The sequence below is a fragment of the Aptenodytes forsteri genome, unplaced genomic scaffold, assembly GCF_000699145.1.
Source record: "Aptenodytes forsteri isolate BGI_AS27 unplaced genomic scaffold, ASM69914v1 Scaffold82, whole genome shotgun sequence".
Classification (NCBI taxonomy): Eukaryota; Metazoa; Chordata; class Aves; order Sphenisciformes; family Spheniscidae; genus Aptenodytes; species Aptenodytes forsteri.
The window spans coordinates 6,657,523-6,684,149 of record NW_008795490.1 but is presented as its reverse complement, the minus strand read 5'-3'; the positions used below and the strand labels follow the sequence as shown (position 1 = coordinate 6,684,149).

General features: G+C 42.6%; 1 protein-coding gene across 1 annotated transcript in view; it reads left to right on the top strand.

The window, feature by feature from the left end:
* AIG1 (androgen induced 1) overlaps positions 1–26,627 on the top strand; it is a 130,987-nt gene that overhangs the window by 100,226 nt on the left and 4,134 nt on the right. Inside the window, exon 4 of the mRNA XM_009281450.2 lies at positions 16,862–16,977. Within this exon, the coding sequence (XP_009279725.1) occupies positions 16,862–16,977 (116 nt within the window). The remainder of the gene's footprint in view (positions 1–16,861; positions 16,978–26,627) is intronic.

Genomic DNA, 26,627 nt, shown 5'->3' with positions numbered 1-26,627 from the left:
ACGGCAGGGGGGGTGGACTAGATGACCTTTAGAGGTCCCTTCCAACCCAAACTATTTTATGATTCTATGATTCTAAGAATGAAGAACTGAAACGGAAATGAGAAAATGCTGGAAAGCTGTGTATGTTCTCTTTGAAATATACAGCTTGTATGTTACATTTTCAGCCTGTGTCAGCCTCCAGGCTAAGATACATACATCCTACGCAAATATCATTATCCGTGCTGAGCTTTCATCTTACAGTTCGGATTCCCAAAACTTACAGTTCTACCAAAGCAATCAGTAAAACAAATATTTTTCCGTTCCTTACAAGAAGGACTGTTTCCCTATGCTAAAGGAATAGGCTCCTAAGGAAATAGGAATAGGCTCCTAAGGAAATGCACTTAATAAAAAATAGTCTTCTTCCACCTATACTCTTCTGTAACGTCTGTTTACAGCTCGTGCTTTGACTCATGTTCTCCATCTGCTCTGTTATGTCTATCTGTATGCTTTTGCCTCGCACACGCCCGCTCAAGATGCAAGGTAAGTTGCCCATCTCTCACTGAGAAGTAAGCAGGGAGCATAAATAGTTTGTGCCATATTAACAGCAAGAACTGGCACTTGTGATGTGCAATGCATTGTCTCTAGTGGCTTCTGCACTTTGCCTCCCCCCTTTATGTTCCCTGAGCTTTGGGTGCTTGGTTGGTTTGATTTTTGCCACTGCTTCCTTTTTCTTTTTTTTCTGTCCTTGCAAGACTGGGAAAATACTGCCTTTCACAGCGTTAAAAATACCAATGATATGGTTAATTTACTTTTCTCCCACTCCACATTTTAAACTTGAGCATCCTTAACCAAGAATGCTTTTCTCCAACTTGTATGATCTATCCTCTTTGGAGGACCTCATAGCTGCACTGTCTCTAGAAAGCCTGCCTCTCCCTGTGGCTATGAATGAAGCGGTAGCTTCTCTTGTGTCTGGTACTGGAATAGAGCATAAAGAAGACAGGCAGGACAGGGAATTTCTTCCCTACCAAAAGCCAGACAGGACATCCACTTATGAAGACCTTGTTTACACCCATCTTCACACCACGCAGCACAAGTGGAGAGGGAATGAAGGAGCAGAGCAGCATCCAGACAGTATGAGGCTGGAAGTAGAAAGGGAAAGAGGGATTTTATAGAAAAAAGACAGGTGAAAGGTAGGAAGACAAAGAACACTTCAGGTGGTGGTGGCTCATCCCGAATGAAGTCAGGGCTGGAGGTTTCCCTGCTCTCAGTACAACCAAGGCACCAAAATGGTAGTTGAAGTGACTTAGGAGTCCTCAGAGGGTAGAAAGCATGGTATAATGTACTGAAGACTGTTGCCATATTACAATTAATCTAATTTTTGTTTCCCCACTTCCAGTTTGAAAGACTATTTAATACATCTGGAATTGATAAATGAATGAATAGACCACCATTTGCAAATCCTCACCCAAAATGAAAGAATGTGGCTTCCTATTAAATGGGAGATTATTACTGTCCCAACATAGGCAGCAGCATTAGCAATGAGTCCAGCAGAATTAAGGAGCTTTCTGAATGCTTTGACAAATAGAGTGCTAATGTCCTTGATGAAAAATGACTTTTAGCAAGATCTTCCAAATATTTTCTCCTATTTCAACTATATTTCAGTCCCACTAGATGCATCTGTTCTTCACAAAGGAATTCTAGTAGGCATTGGGACATTTTTTCAACATCGGTGGTCAATTACTTTACCACCAGAGCTGGTCATATATTAAATTCAGACTACTTTTTAATGAAAAATGGCTTTTCAGATTGAATCAAATAAATACTTCAATTATTTTTTATTTTTCAGGGGGGGAAACTAGAACTGTTTTTTTCTTTCAAGATAAAAAAAAAGAAAGCCTAAATCCACATTGCTTTCATTTCTCAAAAATGGGAGATTTTTGTATTAACCCTCCCCCCACAAAAGCAGCTGTAAACAATTGTTTTAATACCATATCTGCAATTCTCAACTCTCAGACAAGGATTTACTGGTTAGAGGAGCTGTTGACCTCTCCCAGATGCAGAGTGAGAAGGCCTCTCCACTTTTTGGCCAAAACAGTCCATCATCTGTAAAGCACACTGGGGGAAGTACAGTAGAGAGCTCCTTAAGTCCTGCTTGGGTGAAGGAAGCAGTTGCAGCATTATGCCCCCCGGTCACCAGCACCCAGCCATGCAGTGGGGCTCAGCTGAGAGAGCACTCATGCCCCACTGCCAGCTCATTCTCCCCGGCACAGAGGGAGATCCTTCTGCCTGGGGGAAGGAGCTTGTGTCTCAGCTACCAGTAGAGGAGAAGGATCAGTAGAGGAGGTTTCCTGAAGGACCAAGGCGCAGTTCCTAGTCACGCCACTTACATACTGTGTGCAAATAATTTACAATTTTGATAACTCAGTTCTCCTTTTAAAACACGGACAGCGCTTCCCTGCTTTACGGGAGTTCTAAAGGCTGGTTGGTGTTTGCCAGGTTCTCGGCTGTTATGTGGGAGAGACGGAGAGAGTATTTGTTTAGACAGCGGTTGTGGCATAGAGGTCTGTAGTATGTCCATAGCCACCATGAGGTCATCCACTAATGTTGCTAGAGTCATTTCAGCCCCTTGATCCCATCTGAAGGCAGGCTGGAGGAGGAGACCAAAGTGCAGTTTCTATTAGTTTCTTTAGACTTCTGGTTATTCCTAAATGTGTTGTGACTTTTCCTGGGAAGGGGAGATTGGAAATAGTACAGGAACTCCTTCCCATCCCGTTATTGTGATGTTCCTGGCTCCCTAACCAGCTCCTGCATCCTTTCTGCTTCCCAAGATATGCCTAGCTGAAGGCATGCCATGAATCCTTGAATCTCAACCGTATGAGTCACTGGGATCCATGCTGCTAAGCCTGTGCTCACATTCATGGACCCTGTCTAAAGTTGCCCTGAAGCTAAAGTCCATTAGTTTTAAGCCCCCGGTTGCTCTCTGCTTTCAGCAGCAGAGAGGGGTCAGAACAAGAATAAATTTCACAGGGAACAGCCCAAGTATTTCTCTGGCCTTTTTGTAGCATGTCTACGTTGACATTTAGAGAGGCAGATGGGCTCACATTTAATAAAAAGTTTTGAAATAATCTGCTTTGATTGGGTGCCTAAACTATTGGATTTTATCCACATGATTGTCTTCTCCCGCTGCCATGAATGTTTGAGGTCAGTATGTTCAAGCCCTTAAGTAGCTGTGGACTTCCCACCAGGACTCTTCCGACTTTGATCTCCTGACAGGGGAGCGGTGTGGTGGCGTGGGCTGAGCCCAGTCGAAGGCATCGCCAACACCCGCATTCCAGTACAAAATCCATCACTGATTGCCTATCACCTTGGTTTAGACAGGATGCGTTTTCTTTCTTTGTGTGCATTTCTTCACTGATAAAGTGCTTTTATTCTTTTCTCCCGTTTCACAGAAATGTTATAAGGGTTAATTAGAGTTTTTATAAAGCATACTGACAGTCAGAAGTTATTTTAATTATTAATAAGACTAATGATATACCACCATCACAAGGAATTATACTGTGGTAATCCCTGCTGATCCCATAGTGACTGTCGGTTATCTAGGGTCTTTTAATGTACTTTTTGTCCCAGTTTGCTAAGAAGACCGGGGGTTTGGTTTTGTTTTGCTCTTTTTTTTGCAGTAAAATGGCAAAGTGGTAACTGATATTCCTGAGATGCGAAAGCAGTGTCACACACTGGAGGATGTACTAGAGATAATCTGTTTAAAGTTTAGGATTTATCTAAGGACCATAATATAGTTTCAAGTCTTTTTATAGTAGTTCCGCTGCTCTTAGACATTTCATCAGTGCGGCAAGCTTTTCCTTATGTTTTAATTTTGTTCAATAGCGGAGAGCATTAAGAAGTTGGTTATAGGGCTAAAGAAGACTCCTAAACAAGGTAGGCCAATAGGTCAAGTAATTAAAATACTAATACCAGTCTACTGCCAGGTACGTTCTGCAGAAATGCCAATACAAAGTTTAGTAACTCACTAAGAATGTGCTACAGCAGCAGCAGAGGAGAAACAAGAGGGCCGAGCGCGCAGTCTGGTGTGGGCGTACATTATGTACCCTCTCTACCCAGCACTGCTGTCAGTCAAATGGGCCGGGTTCGATCACTTAGGTATTCTTGCTGAAAATAACACTGGCATAAGACCCTGCCTAGAAACTTGCAGAAGTGAATTACACACATGGGTGCCCCTAAGCAGCAGTGCTTAACTGCTTGCTAGCGGTGGCTCCAAGGGCTTAAAGCAAAGACAACCTTATTGGTGGTGGTGGTGGGGAAATAAGAACAAACCAACAGTATTTGGTAAGTCTCTTCTCCTTCTGGCATGCCTTTGCAATGCTCTTAACTCAGTCCTCCATCTCAGGCCTGGGAGGGTAGCCGCCATCCTTGCTGTCCCCACCATGGGCTCCTCATACCTTGTTGTCCTGGCTGGGCACAGATCCAAATCTGAGCAAGTCTGTCTTTCAGCCAGTGCAGCTGCAGCTCTGGTTCTGGAGATGGAAGCCCTAACCAGCCTTTCTCAGCTAACCTGCTGTTTTCAAGAGGTCTCCTTCTCTCCAGCTTCCTGTGCCCACCTGGCCCGCCATGCTGGCTCCCACACCTGCACTCCGGTCGGACGCGCTTGAGGCAGTTCTCTAGTCTTTCCCTTAGCAACGAGGTTATCTTTATTGCCCCCTCCCAGTGGAAAAATATCACTGCTGTGGAGTTGGAGTGCTCTTAATTAAATGTGCATTTTCCCCTTCCCAACAGATGCCATTCTCCAGTATAAGGCTTCTGTCAATCAGTCTCAGGTAGCTTGGAATCACTGTTATTCCTCTTCAGTGACACATTTGTAGTGATCTTCCTTGTTTGTAAGGGTTTACTCTGCAATTCTTGCACTGGTAGTCACTCTGAGTATTTTAGTTGCAACAGAACAATGTTACAGATAACATTATGAAATGTGTCTAGTGACTGGCCAGTCCATTCCCACCTGAAAGGCATTTCCATAATCTTCCACCTCAAACACATGTTCACACACAATGGGATCATTACAGTGAGGAAACCACATGTAGAACTGGGGCCTTCCTGTCGTCCCTCTGTTCCTCAGCTGCAAAATGGTGACAGTTACAGGGCTATTTAGAAAATACTCTGAGAGTCTGAACAAGAGAGACTTCTGAAGTGCACAGGGTGGAAATGCTGCCGGTCAGGGTGATTGAGCTCTCCTTTTCTGCTCTCACCCCAGAGAACCAAGGGGATGGTATCAATGACCATGTACAAAACGCAGCAACTTTTTACAGACCCAGCCTTGGCCAGGGAGGGGAGATGGAAGAAGAGGTACTGAGGACTGACAAGACTGGATATAAAGGCCAGAGACCATAACAGCCAGGCAATTAGGGACATGGGGTCATAGAATCACAGAGTGGCTGAGGTGGGAAGGCACCCGTGGAGATCGTCTTGTCCAACCCCCCTGCTCAAGCAGGGTCAGCTAGAGCCAGCGGCCTAGGGCAATGTCCAGTCAGGTTTTGAATATTGCCAAGGATGGAGACTCCGCAACCTCTCTGGGCAACCATTTTCAGTGTCTGATCACCCTCACAGTTAAAAAAGAGACTTCTTATGTTTAAAGAAAAAGTGTCATGAACACTTGCATGTGTGGGTGACCTCAGTCCCAATACTGGCATCCATCCCCCAGCACAGAAGAGATCAGCTGAAGGATACATGGGAAAACTTTACAGGTGACTGATTGTACAGCTTTATGAGCAGGTGCTGCAAAGGAAGTTCTGTCTTGAATCCCTGTGGCAATAGGGGAATACAGATAAATTGTCTAGTACCAGAAAAATTCATTGTGATACTACAAGTATCACCAAACTGTTGAACTTCTCAGACCACATGTAGCAGGATCCTGGGAAGGAGACCAAGGGGTACCTCACATTAACTACTTCAGACCTCAGCTGGTTTCTGTTGCTGGCAGGCTGGAGCAGAAGTCCTTGAGGACTTTATTCCATGACAGGAGCTGCGACACCAGGCAGAGTAAGAAGCCCTCCTTCCTCCAGGGTTCTCCAGAGTATGACACATGAGACCACTCATCCCACTGCAGCCCTCCCGCTCACCTACTGCTCTCCCAGGAACCACTGACCTTACATATGTGACAGTTCTGCTCCCCTCCTTGCTAGGAAAAATGCTACCGTGTGGTAAGAAGAATCACATCTCATTTCCATTGGCTCTTCTTCGTTTTTCACATCTGAAATAGAAAAGCCATGCTGGTCACTGATAGCTCAGTGAGATCAGCCTGGCTGGGGACAGAGCTGTTAGTGAGGGAAGCAGAGACAGGCATATCAAGGTTAAGGTGGACAGAAAAAATCAGGTCAGACTCTGCAAAACAACACAGAGAAGCCCATAGCTTTAATACTCTGGGTATCACAGCTCCACTGCAACCTGATCGTCTTGGAGCCCTTTGATATCACATATGTTAAGTATCGCTGTCCTCTTGTGATGCTCATATATTGCCCACCACTGCAATACTCAAACAGGTATTTGACAGCAGGAAAATAGCAGGCCATTTCCCATTAAAAGATTTATCGAGCTCTGCATTATCTGCGTTAAAGCAAGATTACTTATATTTGCAGAGTTCAAAGTCCAAAAAAGTAAGGAAATGTGAAAGATAAACTCTGTACAGCAGTGCTAACATCAGTTTTATTTACATGCTCTATTTTACAGTATTCAGTCAATATGTATAGAAATACATTTACAGATTACGATATCAATGTCCACGTTTTCTGAGAAAAACAGGTAAATAGAAATGTGTTCTATGTAAGGAATGTGATTGAATTTTGCTCTAAAAGAAAACATCATTTCTTATTTGCTGACATTTGACACTATAACAGTATAATCTTGAGTTACATGATGTATAGTTTGTCTTCAGCTCTCATCACTTGGCAGGGATAGTTCACAGAAGACATGAATGCCTTAGTTCAAGCATGGATGAAAGGCAAAACACCTGCCAGTCTCCAAATGCGTTCCTCTTCCCCCACCCTCTCCCCAGATGTGTACCTTTTCATGCTTGTCTAAACCACACTTTAGTCATTCAGCATACTTGGATTTTAGAAAGATGTGACGTTATCAGGATTCACACATATTTAAGAACAAGGGCAAACACTTTCTTGCATACTATACTGGTTAACACTGAGATCTTTCTCAGTCTAAGCATGTATATGCGTGATTTAATGTGATTCCATTTGTAAAAAGTATGCCACCCTCTTGAGACCCTTGTATTTATCTGCTTTCAATTACATTTCAAGTATTCAGAAAGTCTCCTATACTAATCCCATCCAAGTTGGAAGCCACATAGCTCATGCATGAGACTGTCAAACATGAGTAGTTGCAGATGTCAGTGCACCGATGGCAGGGATCCAGGAAGATAGATCAAGGCTTAGTCACTGAAAAATACACGCCAACACATCTCAGATACATAGTATTGTAGCACCTCATGAGGAAAACGTGTCATGACAGGAAATCAATAACCTCTTGGAGGCGATCTGTTTTTGAAATATTCTTGATTAATTATGCCAGGGTGTGTTTGGCAACTTTGCCTGATCCAGCATTAACCTAATGCTTTTTGCATGAAGCACTATTGTAACTAGTCTCATAAGTCAAATCTGATGGTTCAAGTCAGGTTTAAAAGGGTCAGGTTATAGATTTTGTAATGTCTTTGTGTCCGACATTGCTGCCTTTACTATGGTGTGTAGGTTTTTACTATCAATCAAAGTAACAATTGTTTTAACATGAACAATAGCATTTAGAACTAATTGTATTTGAAATGGAATGATTCTCCTAAATAAAGTATGTCATATAGTGGGTAAAACAAGTAGGGAATGTCAGTGTGTTTTCGTGACAGAAGACCTTAGTTCAGGATGTTCCCCAGGCTTGTTTGCTTACGTGCCTTCTTTGCAGAGGAGAAGCAGCTCTAGGAGACACACAAGGAGGGCTGCACGTCCATCTTTCTTCCCCTGCCTTCCTGCACAAACTCATTTTGCCCCTCAACAAGTGTACCAACCATACCTGCTGCCCCATCTGCCCCTCAACGAATGCAGGACCTCAGCCCATGCCTCCTGCCTTCCCTACACCCCCACCACATACCCTCACTTCCCTGCATCCCAGCACATGCTAGTGCCTTACCCACTGAAAGCACATCACTCCTGGTCTTACTAATCTTGCGGTACCTCTAGACCCTGCCTTGGCCTGGCTTCTGCATCCTTAGCACGGAGTGCAAGACCAGCAGTATTTTTTTCCTGCAGCAGGTGCTGTCAGCAAAGCCGAGTGCAGAGCTGAGAGCTGCTTTGGTGCCCGGCCACGGCCTATCACCGGTCATCAGGTCACTCGGCAGCAGCTGCCAGCGTCCAGCTGCTGCCGCACAGCTCAGCCCCGTGCCGTTGCACAGGCTGGAGGAATGTGGAGCTGATGCTAGTGCAGCGCTTTGGCCAGGGGCACGTGCACCATTGCTTGAGAAGCTCTTCCCTCATGCACCTCTGCTTCGCAGTGGAGTACGCGCTATTTAGAAGATGCAGGGCAATGCACGTCATGCAAAACTAGTTACAGACAGATCGCTGGGTGCAGGAATGAGACCACGCTCACGTTAGTCTGCTACTGCTTTCTGTAATATGAGAACAAAAAAGCTTAGGAGGTTACGTCCTCCAGAGCTATTTATTAAAGGAGTTTGCATGTATAATATAAAGAAATAATTAAATAAAGATAATGACAATGTCTTGTGAGATAAATTGTTTGAACCAAGTTGCAGATAGTTGCAGTCCCCATGTGATAGACCAAAGTTTGACCTTTGGCTACCTCACCTGCACAACACCCAATAAATCCACCTCCTCAGTAACCACTTCCAAGATTTTAAATTTCCGAATAGCATCAAAGAGCCACCATTTGAAAAAGAAACTGCCAAATAATGGTTTCTTGATTTTCCCAAATGTGGAATTTCTTTCCCCAAATTACAGTGGCCTAAAGCCCAGGACAAGTAATATTCAGTCCTGGACCAGTGACAGATTCAGAGTCCAATGTCTTCAGGTTAGAAAGAGGATACTTTGGCTATCATGAAGCCAAAAATAACCTTCTGTGAAAGCCTTAGTGCTAACCCTGGGAGATTGCCAGATATTAGAATTTAACATGGCACATTTTATGTACAGACAAACTTTTCAAGTCAGTTAAAGAGATTTAGAAAACATACTGATACAAATTATTTTCTCCTTTTGAGGCTTGTGCAGCTAGACTCATGATATGGAAGGAGTTGGCTTTCCAAGGAGAGGAATGCTATTTTCCATATGAGTAAAATTGTTTTAAACCATTGCTAAAATACACCTGCAAGCTTTGTTTAGTGATTTTTGTGCTAGGAGTACATGAGGCTTAATGATTTTACTAGCACTTTTTCAGCATGACCTGCATAAACAATCAACATTCATTCATGCAAATTAAATCTCTGTGATACATGTAAGTGTGTGTGTATAAACATTGATTTTAAGGATAATTGTAAGAGACAATAATATATTCCTTTGCCTAGATAAACCTTTTTGCAAATAGTGGTTTAAGAAATTCTAGGGCAAGTGGTTTAACTGGTAAGAGGCAAATAAGTAGAACAAAATATGTAGAAAACTTATTTTACATTGTGATTAATGAGTGATCCTTGCACAGGATGTGTGTGTGTGTATGTTCCGCATTGTTAGTGGCGTGTTTTTTCTAAGGATTTTGTGGCAAAAATAAGGACTTGAGGTTGAAAGTAAATTGGGGGTCGCAGGGTTTGCTCAGCTGTGGCTGAGTGCACAGAATCTGGGCTTTGTTGATTCTCTTGTATTTTAAAAGTCTCCTAACAGTAGTGCGGTGCACGCTGTCAGGAGCTGACCAGGGAGTTTGGGCACGGCACGGAAGAAACAGAAAGCCTAGCTAAGGGATCCCAGCAAAAGGAGAGAGGTGAATTATGTGACATTGCACTTTGCACGTGTTTAATGATATCTGGATACATGACATGCGTTAAAGTAGTTATATTGAATTATACAAATTTAAAGAAAATTAAACATGTAACAATGCCGTTCCATTTGGCAACGTGGCACTGGTTTTGCACAATTTTGCTATACCAGATGTGCCATGTCCTGTCCCGTCCCATCCCTGCCATCATCTTGTTTCAAGTCCAAGTGATCAAGATTTTGATGTGTCAAGTTAAGGCATTACCTGTGCCTGCCAAACACACTGCTGGATGTGAAGGGAAGACCTGTGGTGACTGAAAGAGGCCAAGACAGAAGCAAGGATGCGTTGCCCTGGGAGCTGCTGAATCAGGGCCAGGAGGGCACAGACGGGTCGCTTGGCCTGGTAGGATGGGACCTGCAAGGAAGCAGCTTGAAGCAGCAGGAGCTGAGATGGGGGAGAGACAGACAGCTCAGAGGGAGGCAACTGAAGAAGCCTTCAAAAGCAGAGGGGAACCAGGACAGAGGGTTGATCAAGGTAACAACTGAGAGATGCTGAAAGGGCCAAGATATCTCAGAGCTATAAACTTGAATGAGTAGATCGGCTTTCATACCAAATTCTTGTTACTTCTCTATATGTGTTTGCTCATCTTGGGCTGACACCCAGGAATGGAACCGAGGTATATGATACGGTTCTCCGTTCCTCCATAGCTACCCTACGTAACCTCGAGGGAGGCATGCCATCTCCATCTTACCCTCCTGCAAAATGGGGATAGGATATCCTACCCCTACAGATCAGGGCTGCTGTGAGGGTATGTTTAGTAATGCTTTTGAGGTGTTGTGAAGTGCTTCAGTGATTGGCGGTGTGGAAATTCTATAGATAAACACCTATATATAATCTCCCTGACACTAGTAGAGTCATAGGCGTGAGATCAGATTGACACTGCTATTTCAATATATAGTCTGTACTGCATGTATCAGAAACAACAAGAACAAACCTGTCAACATTAGGTATGCATGGAAAAAATGATACAATTCCTGTTAAGTCAGATATGCCGTGTCCACTGTATTTATCTACAGAAAAGAGGAAAAGACAGGGTAACATTAAAGAGGAAGTGTTAATTTTCTTTTCAAAGAATGGTACACTCTTATATTGATTGAAAATGGTTATCTCTGGCTCTTGTGTGTTTTGTGGCATTAATAGGGTATTGGTCTTTGTTTAGATCATACAATACTTCTTCCTCCCTCCAACCTACAATAACAATTAACGAGCCGTCTGTGGCTGCCTTGGAGTGCATCCTGTGCATCAGCATGTCTCAGTTAATAGTCATAATTTCTCATTTGTAAGAGGAAAAGTGCTACCAGCGCTTTCAGTCTCAGAAGGGCTCAGACCCACTCAAGGATTCCAATTTATTATGTATCCAGCTCTGATATCCTGCTGCTCTCTTTATAGATTAGGCTGCCTTGGTGGAAGGTATTATCCTTCAGATGACACATAAATACTCTTGCCAGCTGTTCCTTTCTTAGAAGTTTCTCAACGAGTAAATCATAATTGTGCCCCTTGTTTTACTAGTTTCTGATCTGGTTCTCCACATTACTCTGCTAGGAGCATGCAGAAAATGCAGCTTTATTACTGCTATTACTCTACAAATGGCGCTGACTACAACTGTAGGTATTTTTAGGCCTATTAGTACTGGTTTCCAAAGTGAATACACCAGTAGTGATTTTAAATTAAGAGGAATGGGCATACATCATTTTGCTGGTCGTTTCTGTAAAATCTTTAATCTCAAGGTGCTGCACAAACCCCTGAGAGGTAAGAAGGAGATGCAGATGGATTGCTTCACTCATTCTGACATGCAGCAGCTGTTAAACAACACATGATCTGGTTGTGAGCTCAGAAAAAAAAGTGAAGGGTAACATCCTATTGGTGGAAACTAGATTTTAGAGAGGAATTTAGAAAGACGGAAAGCAGGGGCAGCCAGCAGACGCAGCAGTTTGAACAGCAGCTCACGCAGCAGGGTGCAAAGAAGGGGGCCTCCATCAAATTCATACCCGTGTAAGTCTCAGGCACGGTGGCAGCGTGCCGCAGGGCAGTTTCCCCAGCAGATGTTGGAGCAGCTGCCCCTGCCAGGGCAGAGGCTTTGACGCAGACACAGGTTCGGGTGGCGGACGCAGCCCTCCAGGTCCCAGGGTGCATAAGTTCTGTGGGTGAAGACCCATCTGCAGCCGCCTTGTTCCAGGGAGCACCAGCACTTCCAGGAGGCTCCCAGTCCATCAGTTAAAATGTTGGTGACGTCAAAGCTGCAAGGCCTCCTTTCTTGTCACTGGGCTTTTGCTGACTTAAAAACATGGGCTGAATGTCACACTGAAGCCCTCTCAGTAGAGGTCCACGGTATTTCCATTGAACTAAAATGTCCTATACCCTGTATTTTTTAGTCTGATCAAAGTGAGTAACAAGTTGCAGTCTTCTGTTGGTTGAAGTGAATTATAATCACAATTTACGTGATCCCCAAACGGTTTCACCATCCCTGCAGAACTTCTGCGTACTGACTGGGCATCTGAGAAAGCAGATGCTTTGCTAGACTGAACTTGTCGTAAAGGTAGTTCTGGACAGTCTCTGCAGATCAGGACTGGGTGACTTCGGAAGATAGCACTGCCATGTTTGTGCTAAGGACAGAAGATACCAATACACAAAGCTGTCAATTTAGCACCTTTTTAAAAGCTTTAACATTCCCTTTAAAACACAGTTAAGGGAGGAGAAAAGGCCAAGCAAAGTATTGATGAAAACAGTGTTAAAAAAAGCAGCACTTACTGGTTGGAAGATAAAATATATAATCAGGCTTTCAAGAATGAGCACTTAATTTGCCTAAAGACTATTAGAGAACTCATTCTTAATGTACCTGCTTTGCATAAAATCTTTTTTTCCAACTACCAGTTACAGCACACACCTAAAATGGGGAAGCACAGTCCTCCATCAAATCTCAACTTGTCAAGCCAACATTACAGATGTTCTGTCTATTTGTAATGTGATTTTCCAGTCTCAGATGTCATTAGGCACATACGTACCATGTGGGAGGTGGTGCGTATTTTAAAAATACCTTTTAAAGAGTCATTAATGAGCAGAGTTTCTCTCAGGAAGCAATGGCAGTGGTTCTAGGAATTAATTCACCTGCAGGTCTCAGGGTGGCTTTTTTGCAATGTGTGCTAATTCAGCTTCACTCAGAGGTTGCTCCTTTGGAGTCAGTCTCCCAAGTGTTTTCTGGATCAAATTCTCCATATGATAACCTTCCTGCAAATTCCACCTGAGCTCCGCGTGTCAGGCTGGTTTCTCTCTGTTTTCATGCATCATTACCAGCAGCTGAAGATTCGGCAAGCCAAGTTTCTTCTCCACTTGTGGCTGATGGGACGCTGGGAAGCAGTGCTGTGTGGTGGACACATGTGCTGCTGCCCCGGCAGAGCTGGAGGCTATCCCCTACCCCGAGCCTGCGGTCACCGCGGGGCACATGTGCAGCGAGTGTCGCCTTCCCGGCTGATGGAGAGGGTGCTCCCTGACGTACCCACATCATTGCTCAGATCAAGTATCTAGTGTCAGCACAGTCATACAGGCAAAACTGTCTCACAGGAGCAGCTGGTCTCAGTGTGAGCGGAATAAGCTGTCCAGGTAAAAATGCAGTTTTACTTGTAAATACTTAGTCTATAATAAAAGTGCCTTATCAATATAGCATTGATTACTAGTGCTAGCATAGTTTACTCTATTATAATACTATACTAATCGCTATACTCTTAATTATAAATTTGCCCTTTTCTTAAAGACTTTAAATGGTGCAAAATAACAATTACTGGAAAGCTGTTACAGCAGCTAATCATCCTCACCATTTAAACCTCCTTGTTATTTGAACTTCCTCATTCCTTAGTCTTCTTTCAGGTAAGCCCCTGGAGATACTTTGACAAACAAGGTGAGAAATGTTGTGCTGTCCTCCAAACTGCCAGTAAGTAAAAGGGATCAGTCCCAGAGATACCAGTTGGGCATCTTTGATCGGCACGGCATGATCTTTAACAAACAGGTCAAGGAAGCATGAATGTTGTTTTCTCTCTAAGCCTCAGATTCCCGTTGGCCCAAGTTTATTCAGAAATTAGGTGTCAAAAACATTAGAGGGTATAAAATTTCTGGCCTCCTGCAGCTTTCCCAGCCCTGATGGATCCCACTCCAAGCACATTTGACCCCTGCTCACCTTCACTAGGCTTCAGTCCAGGTGCCAGTCTGATTCAAATTTGGTATTTATAGCTCCAGAGTTTTAATTGGCACTGTTTGACAGAAGGTATCCCTGCCTACAAAATTTCATGTTTTTTAAGTTAAGGTTTTTGGAGGGGCTGAAATGTAGGAAAGGGAAATTTTATCTTAGTTGTAGTTTGGGTAAAGCATCTGAAACAGCTTTTTAGAGTGGCAGTTTCACTAGAACATTTTAAACCAAAGTTCATACTCTGGATTTGTAAAACTGCAGTGTTTGCAGTTAGCATTGTCATTTGCTGTAACAGATGAAGATTAAAGATACACATCTCTGATTTTCTCCTTACACTTTTAATTGCACTGTACTTTTGACAGGATTTTGTATATAAACTCTTTAGTGATACAGCTCATTATCCGCTTTTCCCCACCGCCTTACCTGTAGAAAAGAGCAGAAGGGAGAATTTAGGAAAATAATGACCTATTTTATTATATAACCACAGGAATTGGGAGGCGGGGAAGGAGGAAAGGACTCTAGATTAAGGGTTGATTGCTGAAATTATTTTAACTACTTTTTAATTGGCAAGCTGTTGAGTTGTTATCATCAATGAAGAGCACATCAGCAAGCAGTATCTAAATTGGTAAACATATCAATTGAGAAACCGAGCTCACAAGCTCTGTAACCGTCATTCATACAGTGAAGTGTTAAGACTAAGTGACTGGATCACAAGAGTACATCATTCAAGAAATATCAAGGGTTTGGAGTTAAAAGTCTTCGTTGTCTTCTGTTTTTTTCTCTGAAGAGGTTGTGAAGGCAGGGCAGGAGACGTTTGCACAGCCTCCAGCTACCCTGCTCTGGGGGCTCTGCAGAGCGAGGTACTGATCTCTGTCTGAAGACCTTTTCCATACAGATGTAAGAATTCATACAGGTGAACCTCCAGGGCTTGCTTTGCTGTCAGTCCCTGTTAAAGGACTCTGAAGGTCCTGCGCAGTCTATAGACCTCTCATCTCCTAGTGGGCACCTCTATTGCAGACCACATGTAAAACATGTTTGCGTTCCCTTGATGCTGAGTTACACTGTTTAAAGGGATGGGGGCGGAACAAGTTGTTTAAAGATGAAGAAATGGAAGGCTCCCCTAACTGCTGTATTATCCACCTGACATTCTGCAAATGCTAGTCATTAATTACTAATGCCTTGAAAATCAGAGCAGTTACCCGATTCAAATTACATTACATCTCTGAGCCAGAGCATTTCCATTATCTTATCATTTCCCATTCAAACAATTCTTCCTTCTCCACAGTTGTTAAAGGCTCAGACCCTGCTCTGTTTCCTCTCGTTTAGACCTCTTATCCACACAAGGATATTTCTACTCCATGTCTGTCCTGCCTTCACGTTGGTGAAAATTGGTGTGGGTTTACAGCATAATTATTACAAACTTACAAATCTGGCCCTCCAGCTCCCCCCAGAACTACATGTGCGCATCTGGTGGCAGAACGTGGCCAATGTAAGCCATAACCTTCTTTTCCAGTTGGTGATCAAGTGCTTGGGGAAGGATTGAACCTGGTTTAGGGCTTAGGCTGCCCTTGCAGTCCTTGCACCTGCAGACTTCCCTGTGGACTGGACAGGAGAGTTCACAGTCGCGGTCACACCAAGCCCCAGGACCACGCTCTCAACTGAAGTAATCCCCTTTAGTCACCAGCGATAACTTGTCCCCATGGTGGCAAGGCAGGGCGTGTTTCTGGAGTCACCAATAATGCTGGTTCTAGGTGAGCTGTGTATTGAGAACTGATGGGGTTTATTTCCTGGCACGTTTGTGCTTCGCTTATGTATATTTTCACGCCTGCCAGCACTCTGAAATCTAGACATCGAGTGTTGGGGGCAGGCTAGATGCAATTTTTCATGCTGCTGACATTAATTGGATGAACAGACCTTCTCAGAAGGGGCAGTGTAGGAAATGTGTATGGAAAAATGACAAAATAAGGACTTTCACAGCTAAATAAAGACAAGTGGCTGAAAATGTTCTTTACAGCTTTGGCTTTCATGTGTTTCATTTGGGAATCTAAAACCGTTTTGCACAACAACTAACAAATTAAGATTCACAACACCTTTCTGAAGAAGATAATTGCTCCTGTCTTACAGATGGAGGAACAGAGGTATTCAGGCTATCATTTGAAAATATGTCCCCTGTTTTCAAGTCCCCAGATTGAGATACATTTAAACCTAATTCTCAGAAGCATTAAATACCTCCATTTATACTCATCCATTTGGCATTGTTTGTGCCTAGAGTCTCTGAAAATCAGATGCATTGCCTCCTAACTTGAATGGTCAAAATAACTTTGTGATGTGGCAAAGATTGCAAGGCCAAACTAGGGCTGGGACCCATGCCCCTCATGCCACATCCCGTTTTTACTCACTGAGTATCCACCTTGCATTCCTCGCCAAAAGGAAAAGCATGTTCTACTCACTCAATTTTCCTCTGCTCTCTTGAACAATTGGATGTTATAGCAACAATATCGCTTGGGTTACTGATTGACTTTGTAGAGTCATTTTACCTTGTCTTTCTAGACCATCAAGAAATTGTCTTCAGGTTTTTGTAATTAAGTTTCTTATTGTAGAACTAGCATGGAAATGCAGTGAGAATCATTTGCATCACCTGGTTTTCCCCCCTTGTTTTATTTTTTTCAGCATACAACAGTTTTGCCCTTTGTATTAATCGAGATGAGAACAACACATCATCAGTATCCCAGCAGGAGTTGTGGACTGGCTGCAGTGTGCACCTTCGCTGTTGGCTATATTTTATGGTAAGGGCTGTACGCACTGTGTTTTCATATTGTATTGGGGGTTTTGTACTGCTAAATTTGGGCACATATTTCATTATGGATATAATCGCTAACACATTCACGCTGCATGCCTCGTTTGGTCCAAGACCTGGGCTTTGTCTGGTTTCCCCAGATGCTTATATTTTTAGAAAGTATATGCCAAACCTCACACAACAGGAATTTGTTGAACAATCCCATGTAAGCAGTGGTCTTTCCAAGGGTACATTTTTCAACCTTTTTTCAAGCTAAATGTTTTTCTTGGACCTTAGTTTTATTGCTTAGGGTTTTTGTTCTATCAAATAAAATTGAGAATGGGCAAATGATTTCCTGCATCAGTATTTAAGCGGCAACAGAAAAGATAGAACACTGTCTTTTTTCTTTACTAGTTCATAAATTATTTCTGTAAAATTGATTACAGAATAAGCCAATAATCCAAACACTCTGAAGTTTGTTTTAAAAAATGCAAATGTTTGTGAAAAATTAAACTAAAACAGAAATAACCTTTCTTACACAACATTAAATTAAGTCTTTGGTCAGTTTCTATTCAAGCACCTGACTTACATGACAGAGTTAATTTACTTCGGTCATTCTAGCATTTTATTTTTCACTAAACCTTTGTTTTATTTACAATGCTCCTTTGATAGCATATATCCTTTATCCTTTCTGCAAACATTTCATGACCCCCTGTTTACTTCTCATATTCTCGCTTCTCACCTCACAACACCCTTCCCTCAGCTAAGACGATATTTTCAAAATTGTGGATAATACTGCTTTTTCCACCAGTCAAGTGAGATAAAACTAATGAGAGAGAAACACAGCCTCAAGGCAGTACTGTACACTGCTTCAACTATGGAACTTGCCCCTTCAGTCCAGTGAAAGAGAAGCCATTATTCATACACGTCCACGCACACTGAGTGATCATAAAATGCTAGTAATCCAGCTGAAGTGGGATGTTGTGTCCCAGGACAACAGTCACATTCTGCCATTTGTTTTTATAAACATACATATCCTTCTTAAAAAAGAATAATATTTGTAAGAAAGATAAGGACAGCCTCATGCAAAAAGGCACGTAATGATTCCTTCAGGAGAAAGGAATTATTTTGTTTTAACTCATATATAATAATGCATAACTGTGACATTTCTCGACCTTCCTCTGAAGGGTGCCTAGAGACAGGTTGGCAGAGTTACTGTGCCTGTGATCTGACCTCCTATGGCAACTCCTGTTTTCTCAAAATCATCTGAGTAGGCACATGCAATAGTATTCAGTAGGAATAGAAAATTGGAACAATCCAGTTCTGCAAGTGAAATAAAACCAGAGGTGTCTTAAAATCTTTTAAGAAGCTGTTACAGTATCAGTGTGATACTCATATGGCTTGATCCTGCCCACTACAGTGCGTCTACATTCTACAGCTACAAATACAAGGTAAAAGGAAATTGTAGGACAAGTAAAGTAGGGGAAGAAGATTCTGCATTAAGAAATTAACTGCTAAGCAGATACCCAGTTACAGCCTATGATCAGCTCCCTTTGCTTTTGCTGTTTATTGGTTTTGCCTACACGTACATTATTTCCAAAACAGATAGGACTACTCTCAAGTGACTCACCTTCTTCCAAGTTGTGATTTCTCTAAAGATGGTCTGAGACAATTGCTTATTCAGCCTAGAGGTCATCCTGCTAAGTTCTGCACTTAAAGCCCATTTCTCCTTCTGATCTTATGAAAGAAGGTCTTTGGGGAAGACTGGAGGCAGACACAGGCTACACTGTGCCATCATCTGCAAGTTCTGCATGTCTTCAGCTTGCAAGTGTTATTGAAGCCTCTATCCAAGATTTGGTTGAGGCTGCAAGCCAAATCTTGGCTCGATGATAGCAATACAATATATCTGACAGTCACAGGATGGGAAAATCTACCAGAAAGTATGAAAAGTGGGGTTTTTTTCATCCCTCTCACTCAGAGTGTGCCTACCTTTCACAGCTGAGGTCCACTATCTTCCTGCTGCTAAGTGGCCACATTGAAGTGGAGACCTTAATCACTTAGAGGGTTTGGAATTACTTAATTCGGATTTGCTGCCCTTATTGGTGTACCTTTTAGACCTCTCAAGGTTAGCACAGTGCATTAAAATGAGACTACACCTGCAAATGACCTAGTTACATACAGCCTGGTGGAACTTACTTCCTTTGTACCTTTGGTTGTCCATGGGTCCCCTGCTGGGGCTTAGTTCTTGGTTTATGTTTTTTTACCTAGAAGTTAGGGATCTACCACTTGAGAATTTGTCCTCTCCCTACGTCGTTTTTCCCTCAGAGAAGTGTTTTCACTGCACCTCTCACAGTATAAAGTGGAGACAGTTGCTAATCAGATGTTCTCTATGTTTTGCCCTTAAATTTTGAACTCTCTCCCCACCTCAGCTGAAACCTTCTTACCATGCTACATGATATATGTGTCATGTCGCACTTCGTACTGTAAAGGAGCATACAGGAGGATATTGTTCAGGTTTGATTCTGTTAATGCATTTTTTTCAACTCCAAGTAGAGGAGAGCTTCTGTTTTATTTCATATGTGACTGAATCTTTCACGTATGGAAGAGATGGTGGAGCAGCAAGCTTTTATTATATATATTTGATAAATCAGAAAACAGGCAAACTATTCTGAATAGAATCGCTGAAGTTGGAAGGACATAGCTAAATAACTTGATATCCCTTGAGCATTATTCAGAGACGTTGTCTGAGAAACATCCTTTCTTGAAGAGCAAAACCTTTTTCTATTTTTCTTTCGTTTTTTTGCATTCTCTCCCTTCAGTCAGAGAGCGTTTGAGTAGGCACACTTAGTTGATGCGCTCTCTGTGAGGGGGAGCTCTCCCTTGCTCTTAAGGAGCGGTGCCCAGGCAGAGCATTCACAGACTTGCATTGCCTGTCACAGACCATACATGGACTTTCAGGATCAAGGCCACAGGATAAGACGGGAAAGGCCGATTGGCTTTATTTAGCATGGCTTGAAAAGGTCACAATTTGTATTGGATTGTTAAATCTAGACAGTGCTAAGAAAACCCAAGAGCTTGCCAGTACTACCAGAAAATACTGCCAATGGCTGTATGGAGTTGGTTGTCAAGGAACAGAAAAGAGCCAGAAATGTGTTGCTCCTTGCAATAAGAATGACCTCATGGTAACTAATATCAGAGTCTAATATGTCCCTAAAATAAACTGAGACAAATACGTTTATTTAAAGTGGTTTTCTTGTTCCCTCTGCTTTTGAGCACTTGAGGATGCCAAAAAAACAGACCCTAAGAACCTGACTCCACTGCTCTAGTCATGCAGGGCTACGTGTTTGGGAGCAAAAGACTTGATCTGCTCTCTTGTTGCTATCTCAAATCCACTAGGAGCTGCCTCCACAAGTGCCACGCTTGGACTTGATTCATTCTTTGATTCTTTGATAAATCTGTTTAAAGAGCTCAGGTACCTTTAAACTTTCATTTGAAAATAAAGTTTCTCTTGAAGTTACTTTAGGAGAGTTCTGTAGATTTGCCGAGGGAAAGCATTTAGATGGGGTAATTTGCTGAATTCTTCTTGAACAAATTTAAGAAAGGAATGTACACTGAGAATTTGGAATGAATTTGAGATCAATGCTGTCAGCCTTGCTGTAGGATTTCCATTAGCGATTCTCCATAAAAGGAGAGGAAGATCAGAAAGAGCAGATGTTGGCAAAAGGATAAGGGTGCAGACTGCTAGGACAAACCTTGACATTCAGAAGAGAGGGGTGGAGAGTTAGAGCATGAAGCTTGGTGGGAATTAACAGTCACATCGATAAAGAAGGGCAGGATTGAGAAACCAGAAGGATTTCTCAAGTGGCTCGTGTCAATGGAGCAGGAGAGACACAGCATGGCTGTACTAGGGTGTGCTGAGGGTCTGTATGTAGGGAGGAGGTCATGAATGCCTTTGGAAGTGAGCACTAGGGCCAGAAGTTCATTAGAGACCAGAGGAATCAGTGGTTGGGGAAAAAACAAGTGAAAAGTCCTTGAGGCAAGTAAGAGAGATGAACTAGAACCATGGGTTAAAAGAGAAATGGGTAAGGAAATGTGCAGCTCACAGGTCAGCAGCTTGAAAGCTGAAATCATGCAAGTAAGTGGGAAAAGCTGGGAGGGGGAGAGAGAGACAGGCTTTGAAATCAGAGTGGAAGGCTGATGGAGAGGTGGGTGATAGATGAGACAATGCAGAGGAGGAGGAAAGAGTTGGAGCCAGAGCTACTCAGAACAGGAAAGAGTAGGAAGAAGTAGAAGCAGCAGAAATAGGCCAGGAGAAGATTAGCGTCCCGTGTACCTGACCCAGAAGGAGGGTGGGAGAGCAGAAGTGCTTTCAGTGAGAGAAGGCTGCATGGATCCTCAGCCTGTTAGGTCTGACATAGCCATCATGGACTGTTACATTCTGGCTCCCCTCCACCTGCACATCCTCAAATGTTTCAGTCAAAGCAACAGTACAATCACAGATGACATGCATGGATAATACATTCTCACTTGCTTGTGCAGCTCCTTAAAATATAGCTCAAGAAGGCATAGCAACCATTACTATATTTAAAATGAAATATTATTTATCAAAATAGATGACTTCCAAAGATGACAACATCTTGCAGCGGATCTGCGGAGTTTCTGTCATTCTAGCTACCTATACATAAAAACAAATTTCTGCTAAGCTTTGTTCGTCCCAGAGGATGCCAGCACCATGTCATGCTGAGTATGTTTTGCATGTGACATTATTTGCAGCTGCAGTTTTCCAGGGCTTGTCTTCTTGTGACTGCATAAGCCACTCCATACCAGTAGCACAGTCCTATGAACCACATATTGTTCAGCACCACTCAGATGAATGGAGAAGAATCCAGTGTAAGAAACTGGAACAAGACTGGACAATTGCTGTTATTTCCTAACTGATGACTGTTTATTGAACTTATTTTTTAGTCTTTAAAATTTCTAAACAATGTACATTCCTGGTGTAGGTGACTTAGGCCTCGCTGGCTGGTATTATAAGAAGCCTAGCATCTTAACGTGGCTGAGATCTTAACAATTCTGATTAGATGCAGAACAAGGTGTCCTATGTTGGGGGGGGGTTTTGAGGGGGAAGAAAAATCATAAGGATTTATGAAAATGTGCCTCACATCAGTCGGTATTAGAAACCAAAAGTAGAACAGATTTAGTGTGGGTCATTGTGTTCCTGCCTCTGAAAGCATAGGGTTGGTCCCTACTCTATAACCACAAATGATTTGTTCATTCAAGTTTTGAATGACTCAGCTGCTGTAAGCCCGTCACCTCCTTTGGGAGACATTCCACAATTTAATCGTTCTGGGTAAAGTTCTCACTATCTGTGGAAAAGGAAGAGACTGATGCTAGGAAAGATCATGAAATAAAAGCGTAGAAAACGCCCATGTTCTGTTGTTTGGTAAAGAGTAGCCACAATGGAAACTGGCCTAGGATTTGTTTGGGACCAAAGATTCAGCCTTCCTTTCTGCCAGTCACTGGAAACCTGAACAGCACAGAAGATGTGGGAAAGGATTTGCTGCTGCGAGAAGTAACTGCCATAGTAGATCAGAGTAGTCAGGTATCTAAGCTCCAGCTGTAGCTAATGTCAGATGATTGAGGAGAAGATTTAGCAGGCCATTTTGGAATAACCAGCCTGTAAGGGAAGTTTTCTTCCAAAACCTATGTCAAAAAGTAGATGCTTGGATCCTTCAGTCTTGATGGTTTATATACCTTGTACTCTTTGAACTTAAGCATAACTGTACTCATTCTTACTGCTTGTACAGTCTCCTGACTTCAGAATCTTGCTCGAGTTGCATGATACGGCCCAGAGAAGAGGAGTAGACTTCTAAACTTGTATACTTCAAAACTTCTTTCAATATCTTGATTTCAGTGATGTATCACTGAAAGGTAGGGTAGAACATTCCAGAGGTTAATTAGGTATCATGCAGAAAGGTATCTCCGTTATCAGATTTGAATTTCTTGTCTCCGAGTTCTGTTAAAGTGCTTCTTCTGTTATGAGGAAGAGCATTGGGAGCTCTTCAGCCATTTTATGACATGCATTATTATTCTGTGTCCTCTCATTCACTGCTCTTGAAAAGTTACACAGCCCCTCATCTAGTAGTTCCTGTTTCCAGAACATGTAGTACTGATTGTTGTTCGGCTGCAGATTTCGCTGAAGGACTCAACTTGGGCAGGAAATGGGTGGAGACTCTGAGTTCAGGCCACAATGTGCCGCCAAGCTGTGATGCCTGTGCAAGTATATTCAGACTCCTGTAGCTGAGAGCAGCCATCATGAAGAAGCAACCATTTTCCGCAACATGTCTCCCGTTGCAAAATCTTTCGGGTGTCATGGTTATCTGCCGTTATATCCACGTGTTGAGCTTGCTTCTACTAGGACTTGAGTTTTACATGTGCTGTTGTAACAGCTGCATTACTCAAAGCGACAGGTAGAGCACACATAAACCGCAAGGTTCTGACAATCTTTTGTAGTTACTTTTCCTCATTAACAAAAGATCTATAGCCAAAGAATAAATGTACATGTATCTTCTCTGCATAGTTTTCATTTCCTCCTAATTACGTTGATAGGAGAGATATACAACATCTACTGTATACTAGAAGTGAAAAACAGCTACAAAGTCAAATTTTTGACAGATTTGTTAAAAAGAAGCAATATTGTATGTTTTCAAATAGCTTTTTCTGATTTCTACACCAGCTGGTTGAAAATTTCCGAAAATCTCCACTTCTTTTAACAGATATTTTAATTTGAATACAATGTGTGAATATTTCCGTTCCTTCTTTTCTTACCATTTCTAACAAATGGCTAAATGAGCTCGATGACCTGTAACACAATCATCTTTGAAAACACACGGTTACGTCTACATAGGCTGCCACGGAACCGAAACACAGGGAGGTTCAAGTTAATTTTATCTTCTCAAAAGTAGCCAGTCCAGTTTTAGCTTAAACTTTTTCTCCTCCATTTATTTTTATCTAAACGACCCATTTTTTATACCTGTTCAATAACAAGGTCTTAAATTGGATATAGATTTGCACTCCTAAGTAAATCTTAATGCATGCTCCCCTGTGCTTATCTAATAATGAGGTTGGACAGGAATAATGACTACTAGAATTGCAACGTTGAAGGCATTCATTAACATTAGTAATCAGCAATCTTGTATGGAAGCTTTATGCCTACAGTTGATCAGCCCTTTATTGTGCGGCGTCGAGATAGCTTGTATTCAAGCAGGAACGAACCCACTAAGAAAGGCCATCAGGTGAGGTTTCCATGGCAGCAGTCATCCCTTTGCTGCTCCCGTTTGTGGTAAAGACAATGCAGGAATAGTCAGTGTGTCACTGCTCAGAGGAAAGAAGGCTGATATTACTCCATCCCAATGTGGCGAGCGGCATTGTACAGCTCATTTTAAGGAAGATCAGGGCAGCTGATCAGGTGGGTTTGTGACCGTTGTCTCCCGAGTGGCACTCAGTACCTCTTGCGCCCAAAGCATGAGTTCCTGCGGTGTGGCTGCACCGGGGACAGGCGTACAACAGCTACGCTGAACGCACGAGCAGTATCACCAAGCAATGAATGTGCTCCTGTGCTGGGCAGCAGAGAGCAGAGGGCATGAGCTGTACTCAAAGACTCTGAACTAACCAGAGATCGCTGACATTCGGGAGCTCATCAGTGACTCATTAGTTGGATTTAGAAAATATTTCCTCTTTCTAGCATAAATGCATTCTAGTAAATGCCACTTCTACTTGGTTCATGAAGTTGGCTACGTAGGTGCAGTTTAGAAGGTCCCTTGAAAAGTCCCTCTGTAAAGGTGCTTTATAGTGCTGGGCAGATTCATCACACCAGAGAAAATAAGTGAAAAAGAAGCATTGGCTTTTTTTCAAGCTTTTTCCTTGGAGCTTGTTTTTCACAGAAGGATCGTAAAATGAAAGCAGATGAAACTGAAAAACTTTAGGCAGTAATAGACACTCCCTGCTAAGCCAACCTGAGAGTAGAGGACATCCCATTACCTTCTACCCAACTGTCCCATCTTCTTCTTCGATCAAGAAGAACACAATATCCCCTGTTACCATGGGTTACACAGGAACCCTTTATTTTTTCAGATACCTTTATCTTGTCAGGTTAATTCTGGCACAGAAGAATGTTGTGGAAAATAACTCTAAAGTACAGAGATCGTTTCACCATATGTGAACTCACTTGGAGAAAGGGTTTTTAATCTGCATTTAGATCGTGCAGATTAATTTACTGACACATGTAAATTCCTACATGAAGTGTCCAACTGTTAAGGGTTTGGCTGTAATAAAAGCTTTTCTAAGGAGGAGGGAAGCTATGACAACCATGTACGTTTCCAGGGTGATGGAGAATCGTTAAACAGGGATTCTGTACTCTCTGTGTGACAGGCATTTATGGTAACAGTTTTGGGAGGACTTCTGTGTCTCTGCCCTTCAGGAGCCTATGACTGTTGATCTAGTGATCAAAAGTCTTCCTTAAACAAACAGAAGTATCAGCAAGTGAAGCAAATCATATGGACGTGGAAATCCCCATCAATAATATATTGTCTGTGCAGCTGCTGAGTCTTCTCTAGCTGTGCTTCACTGTGAGCTTCTCTCTCAAATTGCCGGGTCAGAAAGGAAGAGATTTACATTCTTGAAGAGAGCCCAGCAGCTCACGGGCCCCAGCCTGTCTACACTGAGCACTTTTCCTGGTTAGCCTCCGTGATGTTTGCTCAGTTGTTTGGCAGCATTTGCCTTTCTTAGCTTCCACATGCTGGAACGTATGGACTTGCTCTGCTCCTTCTGACTTCACCACTCACCACGTCAGACCTCAACGCAAAAGCTATCCCTTCAGAGGGTACAGGTGTCCATTGCAGTCACACACAGTGAAACCACATACCTGGAGTGCTTCTTCAGGCTGCACTGCAGTAAAGCTGACACCCTGTCTCTTGGGTTAACGTACCAACAGTCTCCACTGTAGCTGAATGCTAAAAATCTCTGTGACCAGAATGATGTCACCATCATTCCTTTTCCTTTACTGTGTATTGAGTGTGGAGCTGGGGAGAATTTCACTGATAAAGTGGTTTCTTTTTTTATTTTAAATGTTTATCCTACCTAGAGAAAAATTATTAGATCCCAAATGATACCAGGTAACTGAAAGAAAAGGAGGAGCAACCTAAAACACAGGTGCTGAAGAAATTATTCTCTCAAAGAGAAGCTGAACCATATGTTTCTGGCAAACCCAAAAACTGATGCACTTGCCAGGTGTAGCGAGGAGAAGCAGCAGAAACGCACAAACGTACAAAATGAAAGAAGGACCCTGCAGAAGGCAGAGAGTTGGGCTGTGTAGAAGAGCCTGGAGAACCCTGAATGCTCTTTGGATAAAGAACCTGCCTGGAACAGAGGATGCTGCAGTTTCCACGCTGCCACATGAAACAGGGGTGTGTATTCCTCGTAAATATAAATGCAGCAAGGAAATACCTGCCTGCATCAGAACATGAAAATTGGCCAACTGCTCATATTACATTTAAAACAAAGCAGTAAGAATGTGGGAAATCAGTCATAGTTTCATCATTTGTGATGTCTCTTCTGGGTGGATGTCATCCAGGTGCTCCAGTTCAGTTGCAACTTGCAGTC